The sequence below is a fragment of the Silurus meridionalis genome, chromosome 6 (assembly GCF_014805685.1).
Source record: "Silurus meridionalis isolate SWU-2019-XX chromosome 6, ASM1480568v1, whole genome shotgun sequence".
NCBI lineage: Eukaryota > Metazoa > Chordata > Actinopteri > Siluriformes > Siluridae > Silurus > Silurus meridionalis.
The window spans coordinates 23292154-23316536 of record NC_060889.1 but is presented as its reverse complement, the minus strand read 5'-3'; the positions used below and the strand labels follow the sequence as shown (position 1 = coordinate 23316536).

General features: G+C 38.6%; 1 protein-coding gene across 1 annotated transcript in view; it reads left to right on the top strand.

Annotated features, from left to right (window-relative positions):
• The window catches only part of actn3b (actinin alpha 3b), a 32931-nt gene extending 16608 nt beyond the window's left edge, over positions 1-16323 (top strand). Inside the window, exons 5-21 of the mRNA XM_046852673.1 lie at positions 1666-1753; positions 1971-2049; positions 2195-2276; positions 3732-3817; positions 3955-4047; positions 4824-5054; positions 5152-5299; positions 5401-5551; positions 5887-5995; positions 7472-7612; positions 9134-9316; positions 10777-10911; positions 11941-12120; positions 12204-12350; positions 13711-13776; positions 14265-14423; positions 14515-16323. Of these exons, the coding sequence (XP_046708629.1) occupies positions 1666-1753; positions 1971-2049; positions 2195-2276; positions 3732-3817; positions 3955-4047; positions 4824-5054; positions 5152-5299; positions 5401-5551; positions 5887-5995; positions 7472-7612; positions 9134-9316; positions 10777-10911; positions 11941-12120; positions 12204-12350; positions 13711-13776; positions 14265-14423; positions 14515-14673 (2237 nt within the window). The 3' untranslated portion in view covers positions 14674-16323. The remainder of the gene's footprint in view (positions 1-1665; positions 1754-1970; positions 2050-2194; positions 2277-3731; positions 3818-3954; positions 4048-4823; positions 5055-5151; positions 5300-5400; positions 5552-5886; positions 5996-7471; positions 7613-9133; positions 9317-10776; positions 10912-11940; positions 12121-12203; positions 12351-13710; positions 13777-14264; positions 14424-14514) is intronic.
• The last annotated feature ends 8060 nt before the right edge of the window (positions 16324-24383 follow it).

The window sequence follows — 24383 nt, the reverse complement described above, 5'->3', positions numbered from 1 at the left end:
GTAAGTCAAAATTTCTAAGTTTAAAACTCGGAATAAGAAAACAACACAAATTAACATGAAGAAAATAAAAATCCTTAAGTTTTAAACTCGGAAATTTCCACTATGATGATCTGGTGATTCTGGGCTAAATTAACAAGTATTTCCTTGTTGCTAAATCCAAGGAAAAATGCAAGGTGTAATGCAAAACAAGTAACGACTGCCAACCTTGCAAAGTATATCCGGTTTTCTTCCTTGACAGAAATCAAAACCCCACAGATTTTTGAGTTAAGTAGTATAAAACAAAAATAAAAAATTCCTTAAAAATTTTCATATTCAAATTTTAATTTTTAATTATATTACTTTTGATATTCTGAGTTTTAAACTTGAAAATTTTGACTTACAACTTGAAAATTCTTAGTTTTAAACTCGGAAATTCCCTGCCCCTCTCCCTTTAATTTTTTTTTTATCCCATAGTGGCCCTAATACGCCGTCGTAATCAGACTGATGTGGTCCTGACGAGGCTCTTGTTTGGGCTGTGTCACAAATGTAATAGTCATTTTTTTGGTTCTTGATGTAATAAACTCCAAAGCTTTTTTCTTTTTTTTTATAATGATAATTATCTACACCTCAACATTTTTGAGCCAATTTGTGACTGTAGTGAAGTTGGTGTGAATTATAATAGAAAAAAAAGTTAGATTAAATGGTTTATTCACAGTGACTCACTCTCTACCCCAAATGAGATATTTTATCTTAATGTGCAAAAATACTTTGATTTACATTTATGTCATTTGGTAGACACCCATATTCAGAGAGACTTGCATTTATCTCATTCATAAAATTAAGCAGATCAGGGCCTTGCTCAGGGGCCCAGGAGTAGCAGCTTGTTGTGGCTTGGTTTTTACTCACATTCTGACCCAAAATCCAACGTCTAAACCACTAAGCTCCCACTTCCCTGATTTGATTTAACTGCAAAAAAAGCCAACCTAAATCTATAATAAATAAATAAATATATATATATATATATATATATATATATATATATATATATATATATATATATATATATGTATATATATATATATATATATATATATATATATATATATATATATATATATATATATATATATATATATATATATATATATATATATATATATATATATATATATCAGCAACATACATTAACAGTGGATAATAGAGTGCAGCAAAAACATCAAACATTGGCAAAGACAACTTGGCTATATGATTATTGGAGGGGACGTGTCGTCCTCAGTGTTTATTGTGGAAAAGGGCTTGGGTATATTACTAATATATTTAGGCAGCGGCATGCAGAAATATCCGTGGAAGAAAACTGTTGTATGTGAGTTATATGTGAGTGAAAAAGCTGGGAGTCTCTAGTCATATTAAAATTATATTATTAGAAATTTCTTCCAGTGTTGAGAATCATTTTGACACACCCAGTACACACATTTCAGTTTTAATATACACTGTGCATCCTGGTAATAATTTATGTCAGAACCAAGCTGAGATTCAGGAAGAAAAGCGTGACTGGGTTTTTTCCGCAGATTAAACATTTATTCCTGATGACATGACGCAAATGGGAAACAAGCACCTCATTCTGTATCGTGTGTGTGTGTGTGTGTGTGTGTGTGTGTGTGTGTGTGTGTGTGTGTGTGTGTGTAGAAACCTCTGCTAAAGAGGGTCTGTTGCTGTGGTGCCAGAGGAAGACTGCCCCCTACAGGAATGTTAATGTACAGAACTTCCACATCAGGTGAGAGTCATATAATGAGTCAGACTCTCAGAATGATGTCACACTTGTAGTTAATTTTGATCTGGCAATATTTGCTACATACCTTCCCTGCTGCAGCTTTCCTTATGCACTGTTCTAGCTTTCTTACTGTCTGACTTATTCTCCTCATCGTTCTCCTTCTCTTTTCTACTGTGTTTCTCTTTCCATCCTTCTTCCTTTTCTTGTCGTGGTTATTCAGCTGGAAAGATGGCCTCGCTCTGTGCGCCCTCATCCACAGGCACAGACCTGACCTGATTGACTACTCCAAACTGAGAAAGGTGCTTCCTCTCATCCTTATTCTAAATCTGTCTTTTTATTTTCTTCTTCTTCTTCTTCTTCTTTTGCAAATGTTTATCTGTTGTGGTTTTTGCAATGACTGTATTAAAAATGTATTTTGTTTAATTTGCTGTTCTTCTTGTAAAGGACGACCCCATTGGAAACCTGAACACAGCTTTTGAAGTGGCTGAGAAATTCCTGGACATCCCCAAAATGTTGGACGCTGAAGGTGAAGATGCAGGATTGAGATGCAGCCATAACTTAATGCATGACAAATAATGCCTAATGCTAGACCACTTATATGAAGCACTGCAAAACCATTTAACAAGTGTCTGATCGGCATGTGAACAAGCGAACGATATAATTATATAATTAAGTCATTGATAATATATATGATATAATATGATATAAAAATCATAGGTTACTGTGCATTTAATGGTTTTTAGTGAAACAGATAAAAACAGGGAAAGCTGGTACTGCTGGGAACGGTGCTGTACTGGGAGAGAAATTATGCAAATGTTTTTATTTTACTTCATAAAAAAATTGGTTTTACAATATTGTTTATTATCAGATAAATGTAATATTATCTAAATGTAATAATATAATATAATAATAATTTAAAATCATACTTGCATCATAATCATTCTAACATCATACTCGTATGTTAATAACATGATTCTTACATTGTACTTATGCTTTAATGATATTATTCTAACATTGTAGTAACATTATAATACTTTGTGCTAACAGTGTACTTATACCATAACAACATCGTTCTGGCATCGTACTAACGTTATAACAACATTCTAACTTTGAGCTAACGTTGTAACATCGTTCTAACACCGTACTAACATTATAATAACATTTTAAGATGAAACTAATTTAATTCCATTCTAACTTTGCACGAATGCTACAATATCGTCATTCTAACATTGCACTTACATTATCATAACATCTTTTTAATCTTTTTAAAAAATCCTCACAAAGCATAGGGGTTCTGGTTTATTCTTTGCATTGCTTACACACTTGATGTGTATCTTGTTTTACATCTGTATGTAGAAGCACCAATCACAAGATTCAATGTCGGAGACAAAATTTCCCTATCTGTCAGGTGTCCAAGTCGAACTACCAGTTTAATGCCATAACAAACACACTGAATAGCTCTGTCTCTCTTACAACTTATGACGCCTAGTTTTCGAGCCCCTGATCTACAAAATAAGTGAGATTGCTTCCTAATCTAAAAGAATTTCATCATTTCACATTTAATTCGGTTTTTTATATATGCGCTTAAATCCGTAGACATGCTCACAATGCAGCTTGAGGAAATCTAGAGATAAAATGTAGATCCTTTACGCCATGTTCACTGTATTGTGAAGTCATCAGAAGGCATACCAACTGCTGGTCATATAGCATTCCAGTTGATAACACTCCCATTGTTGTTTACTTCGTATTTGCATAAAGTTAAATTCATATCACCTTCATGGACACGTCCGCATCTTGACAGGTCGGGTGAGATTAAGTAAAGGAAGCATGAATTCTGGGCATTAGGTAAGATAAGGTGCACAATTCTGAACAAGTTTCCAGAAAGAGTGCCTATGTGCCATTTAGCTACTTAAAAATGGGAAAGATTGGACATTTCTGCCTACTGACCATTTTTTCTGACATTATTTTTGATCTCTCCCAGATATTGTGAACACTCCTAAGCCTGATGAGAAGGCCATCATGACCTACGTGTCCTGCTTCTATCATGCCTTCGCTGGGGCTGAGCAGGTACGACATGAACAGTTCGTTCTCCATAGACAGATAAGACACTTATCTCCTCCAGTTAGTTCAGCACCTTACTATATTACTGACTCTTTCTATTTTCTATTTGCCTTTTTTTACCTTCTCTTTCTGATACTCTCTAGGCTGAAACTGCCGCCAACAGGATTTGTAAGGTTCTGGCAGTGAACCAGGAGAATGAGAGGCTGATGGAAGAGTATGAGAAACTGGCCAGCGAGGTGAGGTTCTGATCAGAGTTTACACAAGCATCTCATGAAAAGGAGTGATTTTCATTAGAGAGGATGTTTCAGCTTTCAGGTTCCTTATTAAAATCATCTTCAAGGTGGTATCAAAAGGTTTCGAGACTAGCTCTGTTTAAAAGAAAGTACTTCATTTATCTAAGTTTACACACCATCACGTTCAATATAGTCCGCTTGCACAGCAATACAGCGCTCCCAGTGTTCCTGCCACTTCCGGAATGTGTCCTGGAAGTCTTTCTTTTTTAAGCGTGTCAAGCAGCACTTATAAATCGTGCTGGATTTCCACAATGGTGTCAATACGGTGAACATTGAGCTGGATCGTCATCTTCGAAAAGAGAGTGTGGAAGTGAGATCATGTTGTTTCCGGTGAGAAACTCACGTGTGACACACGCACGTAACGCACGTTGTCGGAATAACACCAGTTGCACAGCCGCCGATGTACACAGAACGATATCTTTTGGCACTCTGACATATGATGGTCGGTGCTCCCTGTGACTGTGCGGTGTTAGGGTTAGGGTTGCCATGTGTTGGCATATTACAAAACAGGCATGTCACAAAACCTTTTGAGTCCACCTCATATTGTAGATGAGAGACTCCAAATTAAAGCTCCATATGGGTCTGGAGTTTTTTATTCTCATTGTGTTTTCTTTGAACTTTTACTTTGGTGCCACCAACCCCTCCATCTGTTTGGTCACAATTGTTTTTTTGGTTTTTTTTCAATTTCCTTTTGATTGCCATCTCTCTTTACACTATAGTTGTTGGAGTGGATCCGTCGGACGATCCCATGGCTGGAGAACCGTGTTGCGGAGCAGACCATGCGTGCCATGCAGCAGAAGCTGGAAGACTTCCGAGATTACCGCCGTGTTCACAAGCCACCACGCGTGCAGGAAAAATGCCAGCTGGAAATCAACTTCAACACCCTTCAGACCAAACTGAGGCTCAGCAACAGACCCGCATTCATGCCCTCTGAAGGAAAGATGGTTTCGGTACGTCCTTACGATGACCGAGCGGACATTTCTTTCAAAATATTTCCAATTTCGATCCATTGATCTGTGCGCCAAACGCATGTGTGTGTGTTTACAGGACATTGCCAACGCATGGAAAGGCTTGGAGCAGGTTGAGAAAGGCTACGAGGAGTGGCTGCTGACTGAGATCCGCCGTCTGGAGAGACTTGACCACCTGGCTGAGAAGTTCAAGCAGAAGTGCAATCTCCACGAGTCCTGGACTGCAGGTAAACGCATCGTCCTAATGGGATTTTTAATTACATTTTTCGGTTCATAAGTAGCGTGAATTGCCCACGTCTCTCATTTCACCTCTCCGCCTCTCTTGCAGGAAAGGAAGACCTTCTGTCTCAGAAGGATTATGAATCTGCATCTCTGATGGAGATCAGGGCTCTTATGAGGAAGCACGAGGCGTTCGAGAGTGACCTCGCCGCCCACCAGGACAGAGTGGAGCAGATCGCAGCTATTGCCCAGGAGCTCAAGTAAGAGAGACAGGGAAAGAAAGAGAGATGAGGGGGTGGGAAGAAGGCAGTGAGAAGGAAAATAAAAGGGAGCATGAGTCAGTGGTTGCCTTTTAAATTCTATTCTAAAAGAAATCATTCAAACATATCAGTCGTTTGCAAACACCTTTGTGTGTAACATGCGTTTATTCAATTCAAATGCGTTTATTCGGTTTCATTTTACTTCTATTTACAGTGTGTAGATCAATTGCAGATCGAGATTGTGATTAGATTGAGATTGAGACCGTGCACAAATTAAAGGGTAAAAGAATTTATTCTCAACTCAATCATGAGTGTTTGTTTGTTTGTGTGTTTAGTGAGCTAGATTACCATGATGCTGCTACTGTGAACACTCGCTGCCAGGCCATCTGTGACCAGTGGGACAACCTGGGCACTTTGACCCAGAAGAGGAGAGATGCTCTGGAGGTACACACACACAAACACACATGGGATACACAAAATAATCATTACCCACCATTCATTACTATGGTTTTTAATTCACTCCAGTTCCAAATTTATTGTACAAATGATACAATTATAACGTGACATATTTGTTACGTTCAGTATCTGTTTTGTCATTATTTTGACACATTTGCCTGAGTATTACCTGAAAAAAAATACAGTATATATAAAGCACAATTTACTGCATTATGATATTAATTATATACTATGTTTAATACCATCTGGTTAGATAATAACTATAATAAAATAAACTAGTAAATATATTGCATGCTAGGTCTGAAGTAGTACGGCTGCTTAGTTGTTATAATAATATGTATATAAAATTGGTGCCTCCTGAATAGTCGACATTCTATGTTTCTATAGGAGGAGTCTGATTCGACTACTAATATCACAGTCTAATCTTTACAGAGGTGTTATAAAACAAGGATCATTTCTATTTGGTTATGCAGGGGTGCTCATTGTTTGATTTCACATAGAACAGTATATTCTGTTCTTATTTAATTCTGTAAATTAATTGTTGATTGTTTTTTGGGGCATCCATGTTGGATGGATTCTGAATATATTGAATGAATTCTGGATATATTCAATGGAACCTGACATAATCAAGGCGCAGCCGGCATCCTGTACTTTCGGCAGAATAAGGAAAAATATATATTTTTGACAGAATGAGTGAGTCAGCAAGAAACTTAGTTGCTGCAATTCCGAGAAATGAAGAGATGGTTAACACATTGGTGAGTGCATGTAACTGCACAACTGCAAGAAAAAAACGTTATTTCTCAGAATTGCGTCTGCACCTTGAAGACATCAGGTTTCATTCAATATATTTAGAATCCATTCATTATATTGAGAGTTTTCATTCAATATATTCAGAATTCATTCAATATTCCAACATTTCATTCAAAATATTCATAATCCATTTAGTATATTCGGAATTCATTCAAAATATTCAGAGTTTTTATTCAATTCTCTCATGAATAATTTTCTAAAATAAATAAATAAATAAATATATATATATATATATATATATATATATATATATATATATATATATATATATAAATTTTTATAGAAATGTGTTGTTTCGTTTACTATATTGAAGCAACTACTCATTTCATGTTCAGTCACAAGTAAGGAGTCTCTAATATCAGAATTTTGTGACAGTCGCAAAGTCAACTTGTCAAACTTTTTTTGGGGATTTTCTTCATGGTTTCTCTGTAACAGGGCAAGCTGCATTTCCTACTATAATGTATATAACAAGAATCAACATTAAATCCAAATATGAACACATAACAGTACAATGTAACATTCTGTAATAAATATTATTGTAGTAGATGAAAGAATCTTGTGGCATAAGAGGAATAAAACCCCTCAGAACATGCTGTTATGAAAAACTCTTTATGATGTAATGGTTAATAAGCTGTTTTTTCCCTCCGTCTGCAGCGTGTGGAGAAATTGTGGGAAACTATTGATCAGCTGTACCTGGAATTCGCCAAAAGGGCAGCACCATTTAACAACTGGATGGATGGAGCCATGGAGGATCTGCAGGACATGTTCATCGTACACAGCATTGAGGAGATCCAGGTATGCTACCTATGTAATTACTTTATAATCAGAGTTTGGTGTAATTTATTTTTAGCATCCTCTGCTGAATTACAATTTTTAATAATCTAACCCTGTGCGTTTAGACAAAACACCTTAAATAGTGAAAGCAGCACAAAATTGATTGACTGAACATACTGGGCCACAAGATCATTTTTGAGCTTGAAAATAGGAACAGAAGTTTGAAAGGTATCCTGTATATACAGTATAGGCAAATTCACTGCAGGTGCCTTTTAAAGTAATGTGATTATTTATAGGTTTAGAATGAGCTCCATATCATGCTTGACTTTATCTAAAATGTATTGTACAGGGTTATTTAAAAAAAAAGAACCGGTTTAATTACGCAGTATAACAACTCAACGTTTCCTGAAGAACGACGTGACTACATCACCCCTGTGGCAGCTATTAAAAACTTAGATAACCCCTATTTCAAATAGTCACTGACTCATTCCATGATGATGCTTGAGAACTGAACCAATGTGTCATGATATCGGTTTATTCTTTTTGAATAAACCTGTATATCCTGTACTACGGAATATACTACATACCAAGTTAGATACTCTAAATAAGCAGGGACGACTGTATTGAGCAACTCTGTTCAAGGAACCCTTGTTTATTTAAGAGTGTATAAACATAAATTGAGGACATGTATGAGGAGAGTGTGAAAGCAGTAAATTGGGTAGTAGGAACAACAGACTGGTTTAAGGTGAAGGTTTGACTGCATCAAGGATCAGCTCTGAGCCCTTTTCTGTTTGCAGTGGTGATGGACAGGTTGACAGAGGAGGTTAGACAGGAGTCTCCGTAGACTATGATGTTTGCGGATGATATTGTGATTTGTGGTGAGAGTAGGGAGCAGGTTGAGAAGAGCCTGGAGAGGTGGAGGTACATGCTGGAGAGAAGGGGAATGAAAGTCAGTAGGAGTAAGACAGAGTACATGTGTGTGAATGAGAGGGAGGGCAGTGGAGTGGTGTGGTTGCAGGGAGAAGAGGTGGAGGAGTTCAGGTACCTGGGGTCAACAGTGCAAAGTAATGGAGAGTGTGTTAGGGAAGTAAAGAAAAGAGTGCAGGCAGGGTGGATTGGGTGGAGAAGAGTGGCAGGAGTGATTTGTGATAGAAGGGTATCTGCAAGAATGAAAGGGCCTGTAGGACGTTTTGGAGAAAAGTAAAAGAGGCGTGATTGAGATGGTTTGGACATGTGCAGAGGAGGGACATGGGGTATATTGGTAGGAGAATTCTGAGGATGGAGCCACCAGGAAGGAGGAAAAGTGGAAGGCCAAGGAGGAGGTTTATGGATGTGGTGAAGGAACACATGCAGGTAGTAGGTTTGAAAAAGGCAGATGTAGAGGACAGGGGGGTATGAAGAGGGATTATCCGCTGTGGCGACCCCTAATGGGAGCAGCCGAAAGATGAAGAAGAAGAAGTACGATAAACTGCACCAAGTGCTTAATTATGCCATGTCTATCATGTACACTGTGTGATTCTTCTGTTTTGTCCTCTTCTATAGAGTCTGATCACAGCTCATGACCAGTTTAAAGCCACTCTCCCAGAAGCAGACAAAGAGCGCATGGCCGTCATGGGTATCATGAACGAGATCATGAAGATTGCTCAGACCTATGGCATCAAGCTGTCTGGCATCAATCCATACACCAACCTCAGCCCTCAGGACATCACTAACAAGTGGGAGACGGTGAGTTAAAAACATTTAGATATTTCTATTGTGTAGCGGAATTCGTAGCTTACTGTGGCTTTTAATGAGATGGTGTTATTGTTAATGGCTTTATATACAGCAGATAGAAGAAATCATTCTGAGAGAGTATGTGTTAATCATGATTTCTAGAACATAGATGAATGAATTCTGATGATAAAACGGTCAGCAATGGCATCACCAAAAGAGCAAAATTGGCTGTGATGACTGGGTGTATATTTGACTGGGTGCGGTTGGGCCGTCTGATGCTACTCAGTAACTACTTTTCTAGTTAGATACTATAGATAGGGAGATTCTAAAATGCTTCACGTGAAAAATGCTTAACCTGGCTTAATAATAAGACATTAATATCAAAGCATACTATGTACAGACAAGCAGTTTGATTGAGTTTGGTCTTTCAAAAACGCTGTCTTATCGCATTAAGCCACGTTAAGCTTATTCCTTAACAGTTATCTATCTGAAAGAAACAATTAACGCATAATTAAACGTGTTCAGTGTACATTTTCTGAACTCGTGTTTATCTGTACGTAGTATGCATTATTATTATTAGTGTGTTTACTGAGTTACATTAAGCGACGTTAAGCGTTTTTTCATGTTTAGCATTTTAGAATGTCCTGATAGATAGCTTGCTAACATGAACTACTTGATCATTATCTTCACAATGTTACATAACATTTTTTTAAGTCATTTGAATGGGGTTTTCTGTTTGTTTTTAATGTATATCTGAGCCATCAATACTATAAATCATTAAATGTAGTCAATAGTACTGAACAAAAGCTGGATGCAGAAAAATCGATTTTACTCAGGAAATGCATACCAAATTGTTCATCTCGTAAAATACTTATATAAAGACCTATGCTGAATGGGGCAGTTACCACTTTTTTTTCAGTGTGTGTTCAGTTACTGTTACATGAGCAGCAGTTTGAAAAGATTTGGCTTCATGTGTCTCAGAGGAAGCACATGATAGACTTTACCATTGCTAGAAATTAGGCCACAAATTGGGCCACAAAAAAAAAAATACTAGGTGAGAATGATTCTTCTGTTGCAGAACGTCTTTGAGAAAGCTTCAATTCTGAGGCGTTTTTTTCCCAAAGATTTGAATCTGCCTACCAAAAAAGTCTTAAAACTTTGATAAGGCTTGAGATGTGCAGACATTCTGCCACACTGGTTGATCTACAGAATGAAGAAACAGAAATCATTTTTTCTAGCTGACACTCTCTGATCTGAATTGAAGGCACCATATGGATGAAGCACATGGTGCAGATCGAGCCTTTTCTATATACTCTAACATGTCCCACATTAGTTAGACTTGTTAAAGGAAAAGATGTTTTTTAAAGAAAAGTGTTGATATTGTGGGTCCTGCAATGTGACATTTAGCCCTGCTGTGTGTGTGTGTGTGTGTGTGTGTGTGTGTGTGTGTGTGTGTGTGTGTGGTCATGTAGGTGAAGCAGCTGGTGCCCCTCAGAGACCAGATGCTTCAGGAGGAAGTTGCCAGACAGCAGGCCAATGAGAGACTGAGGCGGCAGTTTGCTGCCCAGGCCAATATCATCGGACCTTGGATCCAAACCAAGATGGAGGTACGAATGTCAACACTTCATTTGGTGGTGGATATGCCAAGTTAATTCCTGCTTTCCTTTTTTTCGTTTAAAAAAAAATATTATAATAACATAACGTAGTTGATCTGTAGTTAATATGACCAATCCCAAAGTTTGGCCAAATAAAAGGAGTCTACATTTGCAATACATTCATGACATTTAGCAGATGCTCTTATTCAGAGCGAAATACAAAAGTGCTTTGAGCCTTTATAAATGAATTAATCAACACTGGTTCACTAGGTTGCAAACTTCGGATACCATTATCCTGAAACTCGAGAGGACTTATAGTACAATTTTTTTTATTATTTTTAACATGAGTAATACATGAGTTTCAGAAGGATGTAAGTCTTCGGGTAGCCAGTTCAGACATCTAGAGGAAGTTCATTCCACCACTTTGGTGCCAGAACAGAAAAAAATCTTGATGTATAACTACCACTTACCCTGAGAGGAAGTTCGACTGATCGAGCAGAGCTAGAAGATCTGACTGGAATAGTTTTGGGTCACATCTAAACTAGCATTGTACGGGTTTAGCTGCTACAGTGCCACATTTACTATTTTACGTAACTAGGAACTATTATATACATTTACGGCTCTTGTTTTCCGGGAAAATTTGAGTGTTTCAGTATCAATTCCTTTAATTTTTAAAAATGGTTGTATATATAATAGTGCTGTAAGTTATTTTGATAATTGATGAATCAGACGATAATTTTTTAAAATTCTGATTAATTGATTAATCTGATTTATATATATATATATATATATATATATATATATATATATATATATATATATATATATTATAACTACATATAGAACAATAATTGCAGGGTATTTATGTATAAAATTGTTTCTTTAAAAAAATGCTAAAGCCACATATTGAGTATTAGTGTCTTGAATTTAGACATTTTAAAGCTTATAGTGTTAAGTTGGTCAGGTGTGTTAGTCGAAGAAGAAAAAAAAAGCAAAATGAAACGGGATACAGTATCATTTTGCATGTGTGTGTGTTTTTAGGAGATCGGCCATGTGTCTGTGGACATTGCCGGCTCTCTGGAGGAACAGATGAACAACTTGAAGAATTACGAGCAGAACATCATCAACTACAAATCCAACATCGACAAACTGGAGGGAGACCATCAGCTCATCCAGGAGGCACTCATTTTTGACAACAAGCACACAAACTACACCATGGAGGTATACACAAACACACACATTAAAAAGTAACATTTAACCCCCAAAATCCCCCCAAACACACTTTTCTCTGCTCGTGTCTGCAGCATATCCGTGTGGGCTGGGAGCAGCTGCTCACCACCATCGCCCGCACAATCAACGAGGTGGAGAACCAGATCCTGACCCGCGACGCCAAGGGCATCAGCCAGGAGCAGCTCAACGAGTTCAGAGCCTCCTTCAACCACTTCGACAGGGTGAGAGAGGGAGGGAGAGAGGGAAGGAGGAAAAGAGGGAGAGAAAGATAAGGGTGGCATAAGGAGTGTAGACGTGTGATTTGTAAAAAGATAAATGAGTTCAAATAAGTCGTTTCATTTTTACGTACACTGTATATTAGGTTCAAAATACCATCGTCATAGTATTCAAATGCATAATGATTTTAATTTCATATTTGACTTCATATATGTAATTATTACACATATTAATCATATACAGTATTACTACAGGACGTAATTCCATCACCAGTAATTATATTTTGTTACTGTACTTTACTGAAGTATTTCCGTTTGGGGTGAATTTTACTTTAACTTTACTACATTTCAAAGTCGAATATGTTCCTTTGTACTTCATCAACTCCATTTTTCTAAAATCAGTCGTTCCTTTTTATTTATGAGCGTATAAAAACTTAACTGCTAAGGCACACAGCACACCACCAATCAGGGTAGAGAGCACGCTGTTTTGAACTTGTTTTGATTGTCGCTTGGTAGGATCCACTTATCACTAGCATACAGTTCAACATCAGTTCAACAGCAAGCAGAACATTTCATAAATAATAGAAGAAATTCCTGACTCGAACTTGCCACAACACCCGTGGCCTTAATTGTGCTTTTTTTTTTTAGGTGTTGGGCTCATAATCATTTTAATAGATATCAATTAGAGTTTGACTCATTAATATCATTCTACTAATACATGACTGTGCTAAAAGTAACACTACATAAACTGAGTTGAGTTTTGTGACAAAAATGATAATAGGAACATTATAGTAATAATAGATCATAGTACTAAATTACTGATATACTCACACAATTAAATGCATTTAAATGCAAATACTTTTGTACTTTGAAATGAACGTTTAAAGGGAGCGCTTTTACTGGAGTAATATTTTACACAATGTATCTCTTTTTAACTCAAGTACATGGTTTGTGTACTTTGTCCACTACTGTGTATGCTCACTATATAAAATGGCATCCAAGATTTAATAGCACAAAAGGTGTGTCTCCAGTGAGTCTGTTAGACATTAATCCTCTTCCCCACCCCCAAACGCCAAGCTCACGGACAGCAAGCCAGTGTGCAGCCTTAGCGAACTTTCCATTTCTATTCTTTCTGTTGAGTGGGTTTTGACTTACCCTATAATTATTTCGAGTTTAACAACCCACGTTTTTCCGTCATCAAATCTCAAAGTTTTGTTCAGTGTTTGCCTCCTGTTCAAGCCTTTGTTTTTGCATTTATGATTTTTTAATATCGTTTGCCCTAGTGTCGCTGTTTGCCTGACACTTTGCCTCTTTCTGGTTTATTATATGTAATGGCCATGATAATCGCCCGCCTGTCCTTCATCAGAAGAGAAACGGCATGATGGATCCCGACGATTTCCGCGCTTGTCTCATCTCCATGGGCTACGATTTGGTAAGACTGGACACACCTACACATCTCCTCGATGCGACACGAGATGCATAAGCATACACACCAGGAATAACATTATGACTTTAATAACACTGATTATCTCTTCAGCAAGGGAACATTTTGTCCGCAAAGTTGATGTGATAGAAGCAGGAAAAATGGGTGGGCGTAAGGATTTGACCGAGTTTGCCAAATTGTGATGTCTAGACGACTGGGCTGGGCTGTTCCCGGTCTGCAGTGGTCAGTATCCTTCAAAAGAGGTCCAAGGAAGGAACAGTGTTGAACCACTGACAGGGTCACAATCTGATCCAACAGACGAGCAACAGTAGCTCGAGTTGCTGGAGAAGTTAATGCTGTCATTGCTCGATAGGTCAGAACTGTCTTGGCAGGAAACGGGGACCAACACAATATTAGGCTGGTGGTCATAATGTTATGCGTGATTGGTGTATATATACGTGTACAAAAATGTAACCGAGCCTGCTCCTGTGAGACAGGGTGAGGTGGAATTTGCCCGCATCATGACCCTGGTGGACCCCAACAACACAGGCGTGGTCACCTTCCAGGCCTTCATCGACTTCATGACCCGTGAGACAGCCGAGACGGACACAGCCGAGCAAGTGATGGCCTCCTTCAAGATCCTGGCTTCCGACAAGGTGAGTGAGGCCAGAAGATTGTGTTCATTTTAGTACACATTCCTACTGACTCTCCAAATTAAACCCTTCTGCTGTCTTTTTCTCTCCTCAGGCCTACATCACGGTGGAGGAGTTGCGCAGGGAGCTTCCTCCAGAGCAGGCCGAGTATTGCATCAGCCGCATGACCAAGTTCGTCGGGCTGGACGTCCCTGCAGGCGCTCTCGACTACATCTCCTTCTCCAGTGCCCTCTATGGCGAGAGCGACTTATAAATGTCCCTCTTTCTCTTATCATTTATCTCTGTTTTTTCTTGTCTCGCTTTACTCCTTTCTTTCTTTTCCTCTTGTCACCCGAATCTAAGAAAGTGCTATCAAATGGCCCTCACTTTCTAAATCCCTCCCTTTTCTTTTTTTTTCATGTGTCCTGTGTGCATATCGGTTTACTACCCCCCCCCCCTTCTTTAATATCTCGCTGTAGTGTTTCATAAGGAGAAAGCGCACAGCAAAATCACCAGCTCTAATGTAACACCTACAGTCTTAATATTGTCTCCCCGTAACACGCTATACGTGCGCATTCACGACTGGAGAGTTTTCTCTGTGTAACCTCCCCTTTGTCCCTTTGTATCGCCCTCATTTTCCCCTCCGAATCTAATTTATGTGAGAGAGCTGTGATCCTACTACCCAACCCCCCTCCCCCCTCCCAAACACCACCAGCCCAGCGCCACCCCCACACCCAAAAGCCGCAGAGCCCTGAGTTGAAAGAAGAATGAAGGAGGACGCTTTGCTGCTCTGGAATTGCACACTCACTGTCAGTTTTTTCAAATTTTGAATGACAAATTCAATATTGCCGTAACGTATACAATCCGAATGACGCAATAAAGTCATGTGACTTCCACAAAACCCATCGTTCTGGTCCTGTGCCTTGAGTAAACTTCTTCGGTGCTACCGCGGTGCCTCACTCATTAAAGATGCAATATTCCCGAAGTCACACTCAGCAGATTTCCAAAGCGAGCTTCCTTCCAAGGTTATAGCTTCACTGTGGGCTCTCACAGCCTCACTGTCATGTCTGTAGAAACATCTTCATCATTTCTATTTAGACTCTTCTATGTGGGGGTTTTTGTATGTCTTAATTTAGTCAGTTCTTAAATGTATCTCTTGTGAAAGCGTAAAAAAATAGACTGTAAACCTCTTAAGCTTAGCGATTGCAATAATCACGCAGTTGTGAGAGTGAGGTGAGGAATTGACGTAAGTCTGGGAATTTTAAGGTGTTTACAGTAGTAACTAAAAGCAGCGATACTGGGGTGGAAAAAATAAATGGAATCAGTGCCGTGGTTACAGACAGAAAGCGAATAAATGATTGTCATGGCAGTATAAACTTGCAGATGAGTGCTCGAACTTCTTGGGTCAAGGAAGCAAAATGCAGTGTTAAATAAACACCTACAATGATCAGGAATGCCACCGAGCTAGTGATTCATTTCACCCATTCATTTCACCCATTGTGAACTTTTCATATAACATACGAACCCTGTATACGTCGTTTGTGTTTATTCGCAGAGGAACATCAGGGCAGAATTGAGGAGAGGGAAAAGAACGATCAAATTGATCAAGAGAGAGATTTTGAAAGGTCCTCAGTTTTTTTTTTTTTTTTAAGAAAGTAAGTGGGGTCTAAAATTTCTGGCTCCAAGTGCAAGTGGAACTGTAGCAGGTTTAAAGACACTAATAATCGTTCGGTATCTGAGGATACAGTCTAGGAACAAATCAGCCTTGTGTACGTCTCTCAAGCTAATGTGTGGGTTTCTGTGGCTACAAATCTTTCGGTGTCCCGTAACATCCCCTCTGCCATTCACTGCCATGATCACTTGCTTTCACGCTGCCGCTGCTGAATGAAAACCAAACTCTCCAAAATAAAACTTTTCATTGAGTCGGGATGATGTCTGTTCTTGTGCGTGTTTGCATGTCTGTGTGTGTGTGTGTGTGTGTGTGTGTGTGTGTGTGTGTGTGTGTGTAATTCATAAAATCTGGAAGGAGATCATACACTGAAAATCCAAGGTGATGGATTACTACACACTGAGCTCCCACATGAGACCATCTGGACAAAACGGCAACACTGTACGTGCAAATCCAGCACCCTCTCGCTCTAAGGTGTCACTATAGGCATCAGCTAAACACTCCAGAATTCACTTTTATTTGTATACCTCATTTTAAAAAAGAATCAGCTTTACAGAGATGAATATTAAACATTTCTAGATCTTTATATCTTATAAAGTCATCCAGTGGTGACAGATGTTGATGGTATGAGGAAGAAACCTTGACAGAAACCAGAAAAAGGTTGGGTGAAACTGAATGTCCAATCCTTATGTTCAGACTGATCTTCTGTATTCCGTGTGCTGTAGACTGTTATATTTGCTTTCCTGAATCCTGAATCCTGAAACACTCATTGGTTTATGTTAATGCTTCTAGACTTACATTTTCAACATTTACGGTATTTGGCAGACGCCCTTATCGAGGGCAGCTCTGGGGTTTCAAGGCCCAGGAATAGCAGCTGGGATTTGAACTCATAACCTTCACAACCTCCAAATACCCATAACCACTAAGCTACCACCTCTAAATACTAGACTATGATTCATCGTGGTAGGTGGTAGTAATTAAAGGACAGAAGTGGCTTGGTAATTGCAGGCATTTAACCACACCATGTCATGGCTATGATCCTTCGCTCTGACCCCAAAGTCTTATTAAACTGGGCTATAGGAACAAACCCCTTCAGATGAGGAAATTGATTTGAGGCTGCTTTTAAACATTACAGGCCTGGATTTTTCTCTCATGGGGTACACTCCAAGCTGTTTCACACTCTCCTCCCCTGAACTCTGCTCGAGCAGTATGGGAACAGCATGACTGATTAATCAGGGGGGTCATTAAAGCGTGTTTACGTGACCCATAATCTAGAATGCGATGGCGTGCAATAAAATGAACTGTTTGCGTGTGTGCGTGCGTGTGCCGCTGCACGCGCATTGGTCACCGCATTTAAGGGGGGGGTCTACGGTGGCACAGGCGCGCGCGTTCACGCCGCCTGCGCGCGCAAGGGGCACGTCGGCGAGAACCAACAGCCGCCGGCGGCTAGTGTGAGTGAGTGCGTGCGTGCGTGCGTGCGTGCGTGTGTGTGTGTGTGTGTGTATGTAAGGGGTATACGCGAATCCTGTCCCTGGCGTGAAGGCACCGGTGTCCGGGAAATAACACGTCGGAGGAATAATAATAATAAGAAAGGACGCGGTGTGTGAGTGCGTGTGCACGTGAATACATGAAGCCTCTTTATAAGGCTCAGTGTACCGACAGAGGTAAGCGCGCGCGTGAGTGCGTGTGTGTGTACGTTTTCATGACATAACAGCGTGTGTGTGTGTGTGTGTGTGTGTGTATAGGCTAGTGTATAACCTAGAGCGCGTGTGTTTGTTACATAGACATAGCTTATAGTCTGTCTATAGAGAACAGATGTGGTGGAATTAGTGTGTGTGTGTGTGTGTGTGTGTGTGTGTGTTAAGGGGATAGTGTGCAAGGGATCTACATGGGTCTCTGCATTACAGTATATGCACTTTACAATGGATATATGTACAGGCTGTGGGCATCATGTGTGTGTGTGTGTGTGTGTGTGTGTGTGTGTGTGTGATATTCCCGAGTGTAGGACATAAAAAAAAAATCAAAACCAACACAAGAAAAAAAAAAAAGTGGATTTCTTTGATAGGTTTTCTGAGCTAAAACCAAAACCTGCTTTGAATTTGTTTTCCATCCTGAAATGATGCGTGGCCGATTTGCTTTCAGCGCGTGACTGTGTTGCCAGTGAAAGTAGATTTCTGTACCTGTGTTTTTATTATACAGGATGATGATGATGGCGGATATCATCATCATCATCATTCCAACTGTAACTTCAAACCGATTATATCATTTATATCAGGCATCCGGACGCATGACGCATCCCCGGGGTGTTTACACGGTGGCGCACTCTTGATCTAAACGAGCCAATCAGGCACAGTCTTGGCAACCCAGCCTGCTGCTGCTTACATATCAGCCGCGTGTCCACTGCGGTCACTCCGGCACTCAGGAGGCTGAGACGCAGCTCCTCTCCCATTCATCACCCCGCGTTCTCCTACTGGCTGCTCTCTGATTTTCACTGACGCTTTTATTTTTTTCCATGAAAAACTCCGACCTTCTTCAGCACCGTGCAGGGAATCCACACAGACAGGTGGGTATATTCTTCTAACTCTAACGCAGGGGGATGATGGACAGGACGCGCTTTTTTACGATGCTTTAGGATGCAATACATTGGGATTAGATACCAATATGAGACATTATGACACAATGTTACTTTACAATCTGATAATTTATATGACACGTATGATACGTTATGATACGATGCATTGCAATCTTATGATATGAAATTGCGATACAATAAATCGATACAATACATTACAACATGTATGATATGATAGATTACGCTACGATACATTATGGTGCGATATATTATCCTAAAATACATTACAATATGATATGTTACAATACGATATATTGTGATAGGATACATTACAATCGGATACATATCTACACAACACATTACGATACAATATATTATGATACAATACAATACGATATATCACGATACATAACATTCAATTCAATAAATCAGGATTATGATACGATATATTCCGACACGATACATACAATAAGATACAATATAATATGATACGATACAATATGAAATGATACATATGATAAAATACATTATAATACAATATGATCCGATATGATACGTTACAATATGATACATTAGGATACGTAATGTTACGATGCGATACATTTTTTTTATATTACAGTATAATTCGATACGTCATGATATGATGCATTATAATACGATACATTACCATGAGTTTCGTTACGATGCAGAATTTTCTGTCCCAATACAGTACATTATTACAAACCCTGAAGTTACAAACCCTAAAATCCTGATTACATACATGTTATTATGTTATTTATTTATTTAAGATGTATTTTTTTTGCATTTTTTTAATAATATGTAGTTAGGGATTTTTTCATAGCATTAAGTTGTGCGTAATCTAACTGCAGTAAATTGAAGACTCCACTTAATAGATCGGCAATTCAGGAAAGTCTGCTTCTATAATTAGCTAAAATATTCAGGACAGTTAATAGTTGCTCAGTCAGGTGAGTCTGTTCATCAGTCTCGTGATGTGCAGTCACAGGATGTACTCGCCAGAGATACGTGCGCTTTTCCGACTGTCTTGTCCAAATATTTTAGGTGACCAAGTCCAGAATTTGAATGCAGTTCAATAGATGCAAAATTGTACATTTAAATAGGGTAAGAAAATAGGTCCAAAAAAAAGTCTTTTCAACTACACACATTTAATTTTCGCTACTTTCTTGATTTATTAGTATCATTCAAAAGAGCAGTGTTTTATAAACAGCAGGGGGGTCCCCAGTAGTCTGCAATGTGTATGCAGCGGGTCTGATATATTGCTACAATATATATCTATGTATTTTTTTAAATTTTTGCTACAGTGATGGAAGCCACAGCAAATCATTTTCAATTTATCAAATTATTTTTTTACATTTATTGCTGATGTCTCACGACCATAAACTTTCTCAACTGGTCCCTTTAATTCAAATGGCTGTAGCTAAAAAAAAAGAGAGGACTTATAAATAGGATCAACAGGCATGGACCTTTGTTTTTGTTGTTGAAGGTTTAGGAGTAAAATGATCTGATAAATAGACCAAGTAGACATTTCAATAATATTGATGTTATAAATCTGGGGCAATTACAGAATGTGTATTTACCCCAACACACACTGTACATTACATTAGAATATACACTTACATCGTAACAGGATGAACACAATTTGGGATGAATGTGAACGCTGAATGCACGCCAGGCCTCCTCACCTCACCTACATCACTACCTGACTTTACTAACACCCTTGTGAGTACAAATCTCCATAAGCACACTCCAAAATCTAGTAGATCGAGTTTATTATAACAGGAAATAAGGACTAAATGTGGAATGTGATGTTCAAAAAGCACACATGAATATTTTATGCCTGTCCACAAACTTTTAGTGTGTTTAATTCAATTTAATGAGGGTTAACTAGTTACCCTGAACAAAAGTGACACAAAAAATAAGTATAACGTATAAAATCTCTCACACTTGCAGTAGTGGATAATCTTACATAAAAGAGTATCGGCTCGTACTCAAAATCATGTTTCCTTGAAGAAAAGGATTTGTTTGGTTTCTTAATCTACATCTTGATATATAATGTAAATGTAATGTAATAATGTAAATTATTTACCTTACAAAAGTAATGTAAATGTAAATCTTGATATCGATATCGATATCAGCTCGGGTTTTTGTTTGATCATTTTGTCCATATGATAAATATCTGGAGTGTGTGAAGATTGTTGCTGTGTATTTGTTGCTATCTGTCATTGCATATCCGTGTACACAAACACAGACACACTCTTTAGGAAGTCATTAGAAAGCAATTTCTGTGGAACGTCTGTAGCACGAGCGCTGACGGAGACAAACGAGCACGCAGTGATATGGGCTTGTGAAGGCTGGCCGAGGATCAGAGCTGATCTGATTTTCTGAGCAAAACATTTCTGCAAAAACTGGCAGGAAAGGTCATTTTGTTTTTATCTCCAAACTGCCAGTATAGCTGTTTAGCTTTTATCCTTATTGAGGTCAGCATGATTGTGTGTGTGTGTGTGTGTCTATGTGAGTGTCTTAAAAGAAGATTATATTATAGTTCTGGTGCATGACACAAGAGAGACATATGGCAGATGAGGCTTGATGAATTTATGGAAGCCACTCCAGGTCGTAAAGTTACATATCAATTTGTGTGTGAGGTGAAAAATGGACATGTGTGTGTGTTTTGGCATTTAAAATAGGAACCTGGGTAGGCTGGCAAATGATTAAATATTTACTGGTGGTTTCTCCACTGCCACAGAGAAGTGTGTGTGTGTTGGTGGTGTCAGATGGTGAATGAAATTGAAAGTCTTGTCTTGGTATAAATGAACAGGAATAATTAGCCACTGTGTTCGTGTGTGTGTGTGTGTGTGTGTGTGTGTGTGTGTGTGTGTGTGTGTGTGTGTGTGTGTGTGTGTGTGCTAGAGACAGGCCGATGTGTATGCACTGGTTCCATGATGCATTGTTAAATGATTCCTGTGAAGCTAAATGCTGATAATGAAATAGTACAGTGCAAGATTTTGTAAGTTTGGTAAAAAAAATGTTTTCATTTTTCAGTATGTAGTTTATTGTTTGTTTGTTTAATACGAATATGATCTTTTGAACAGAATATGAATATCATTCTAAAGGTGATGATCTATAATTGTGATTTTCTTTTAAACCATTCCTAGTTATTCTGTGTATCCTGTCCCTTCAGTTCATGATTTTATATATAACAAACAATATACGAATCCGCCCTGTTGTATGTAGAATAGAGGCTCCATTATATATTTTATGGACCTTTTTACGATTCTTGTCAACTTGATATAAAATACAACCACATGGCACCACAATTACACACGTTAAAGTTGTGCGCCTCAGTAATGCTGCTCCCTGTTCAATAAAAATCTCGCTAGCACTGAACATACTTTGTGTCACTGTATAAACAGTAACTTATATACAGTAGATATTAACTAAAGCATGTGGGGACATCCAGTTGGCACACCAGTGGTAGTGTGAGTCAACTTCTGCTACTTTTCCAAGTTTTATTATTTTTTTTATACAGCAGTCTGTGAATGATTTCAACTATCAGTTTATGAGGATCGTCAGTTGGAGCATTCAAGAGATAATTGTTGCGTTGCTTGTTATGTTACCAAGAAACCAGAAAACCCAAACTCGTGTGGCAGAAAATGTACAGACTGTTACAAAGCGCTGACACTGGAGACTCCTATGGAAACCATTGCTGTTCCCATAGAAACATATTGGTGCTATAGAAAGAAAGAACAGAGCAGCACAGTGAAATTCTCTTGTCACATATCCCAGCTAGTTAGTAAGCTGGGGTCAAGGCGCAGGGTCAGCCATGATACAGCGCCCCTTCGAGCTCGGTTTACTTCCTTTCTCAAGGACCCAACAATGGAAGATTGGTGGTACTGGGCCTTGTATCCCCAACCTTCCAATTCAGCTATTTTTCAATTTCACCATTGAGATACCACGTTCCCAGCAATGATAACCTTTGATTGAATAAACAGATGTCACAACTGCTGGTCAGAGTCAAGAATACTTCCACAATCCACACCTTGTATTTATGGAAATATAGTCCGAGTAAATGACAGACAAAGAAGAAACAATGACACAGTTCAGTGGGTGAAGCTCCGCTTTCACCTTTGACATAGCTGTCTTTGTGAACCGTCTACTGCTCTCGTCTTTTCCACTTTCATATCCTGTTACGATATCAGAGTCACATTTCAGTCTATCCCCAATTCAGTGTTTTGACCTCATATGTTTCTGTGTCCGTCTGCTTCCGTGTTTTTTTATCCTGAACACTGATTCTATTAATTGTATCTTGACCAAGACATTTAGTCAACACACACAACAAACCTTTCCTCTCTCAGACGAGTGTATATGGACCGATTCGCTAACCTCCATGCGGAACACAGTGCATGCTACATTTCATTCTTATTCCGCGTTATATATTAACCGACATTAAATGAGTAGTATTAAATGAGGCTGTGATTGCAGTTAGAATACAGATTCTTCTCATTTGACTAGCCAAGAGAACAAGAGCACACACACAAATAGGTTTTAGAATAATGGTGGTTTAATAGGTTTAATGGAAGTTAAGGTTGATTTATTTTCTCTAACAGCTGTTCTGACAGGATCAGAATGATAATGTTTCTAATAAGCAAATTACAGTGGTTTAAGGGGAAAAAATCAGTTCAGTGCATGTTGTGATAGAAAGATAATTAACTTTCAGGATGTGCAAGTACCTAAACACATCACCCAGCCTTTATTGCTTACTTTTTACATTCAGCTTTAAAAACATCAGCTTTGCAGAAGCAACATAGAAATGGTATCAGCATTGTTGTGTTACTTTTCATAAAAGAAACCTGATTGTAGTGAAATCAAATGAATGGAGGGGCTCATTTACTACTGTTATCTAAATAGTTATTTTCTGAAAGTGTAGAGGCATAAACCCGGTAGCAGCGGACGTGTTTAATCCCAACGTCTGAAGCCAGAAGCCGCATTAAAGGATTTGATTTGTGATGAAAAATGTCATTGGGATGAAACCAAAAATTATATTTCAGGGCTCTGCCAAAAAAAAAGTCATCAGTGGAATTCAGAGTAAATATAAAGCTGATGCAGTCAGGTCATTATATGCCTGTTCGTTTTGTTCAAAGGAACAAATCAGATATTTTGCAAATGCACCCGTGCCTTTTTGCAGAATTACATGGTATGATCTAGCTCTTATTTGCCATCAGGGTTTGTCAGGGTCAGGGTCATTTACATTTACATTTGCGACATTTAACAGACGCCCTTATCCAGAGCGATGTACAAAAGTGCTTTGAGTCTCTAGTAATGAATAAATCTACACGCCAGATTGCGCCAGATTACAAACTTAATATAAATATAACTCTTGAATTCTACAAACTTTGAAAGTGCTAATTTAAGTGTTCCAGTTAGAGGTAGGTCTTCAGTCGTCGCTTGAAGATAGTCAGAGACTCTGCTGTACGGACATCTAGGGGAAGTTCACCTCGGTGCCAGAACAGAGAAGAACCTTGAAGTATAATGTTTATGCTGTACCTGTATGATTGTGTGCGTTTTGTGTATGCTTATTATTTTAAAAGCCCACAAAACCTCCTCACACCTTATCCAAGACATTAGTTCTTGTCAACCTCAGCTGGGCTTTCTTGTCATCTCATCCCTTTTTAGCCTGTATCTGATTTTCTTTTTCTTCTTCACGCCTTCATTGATATTCTGCCTGTTC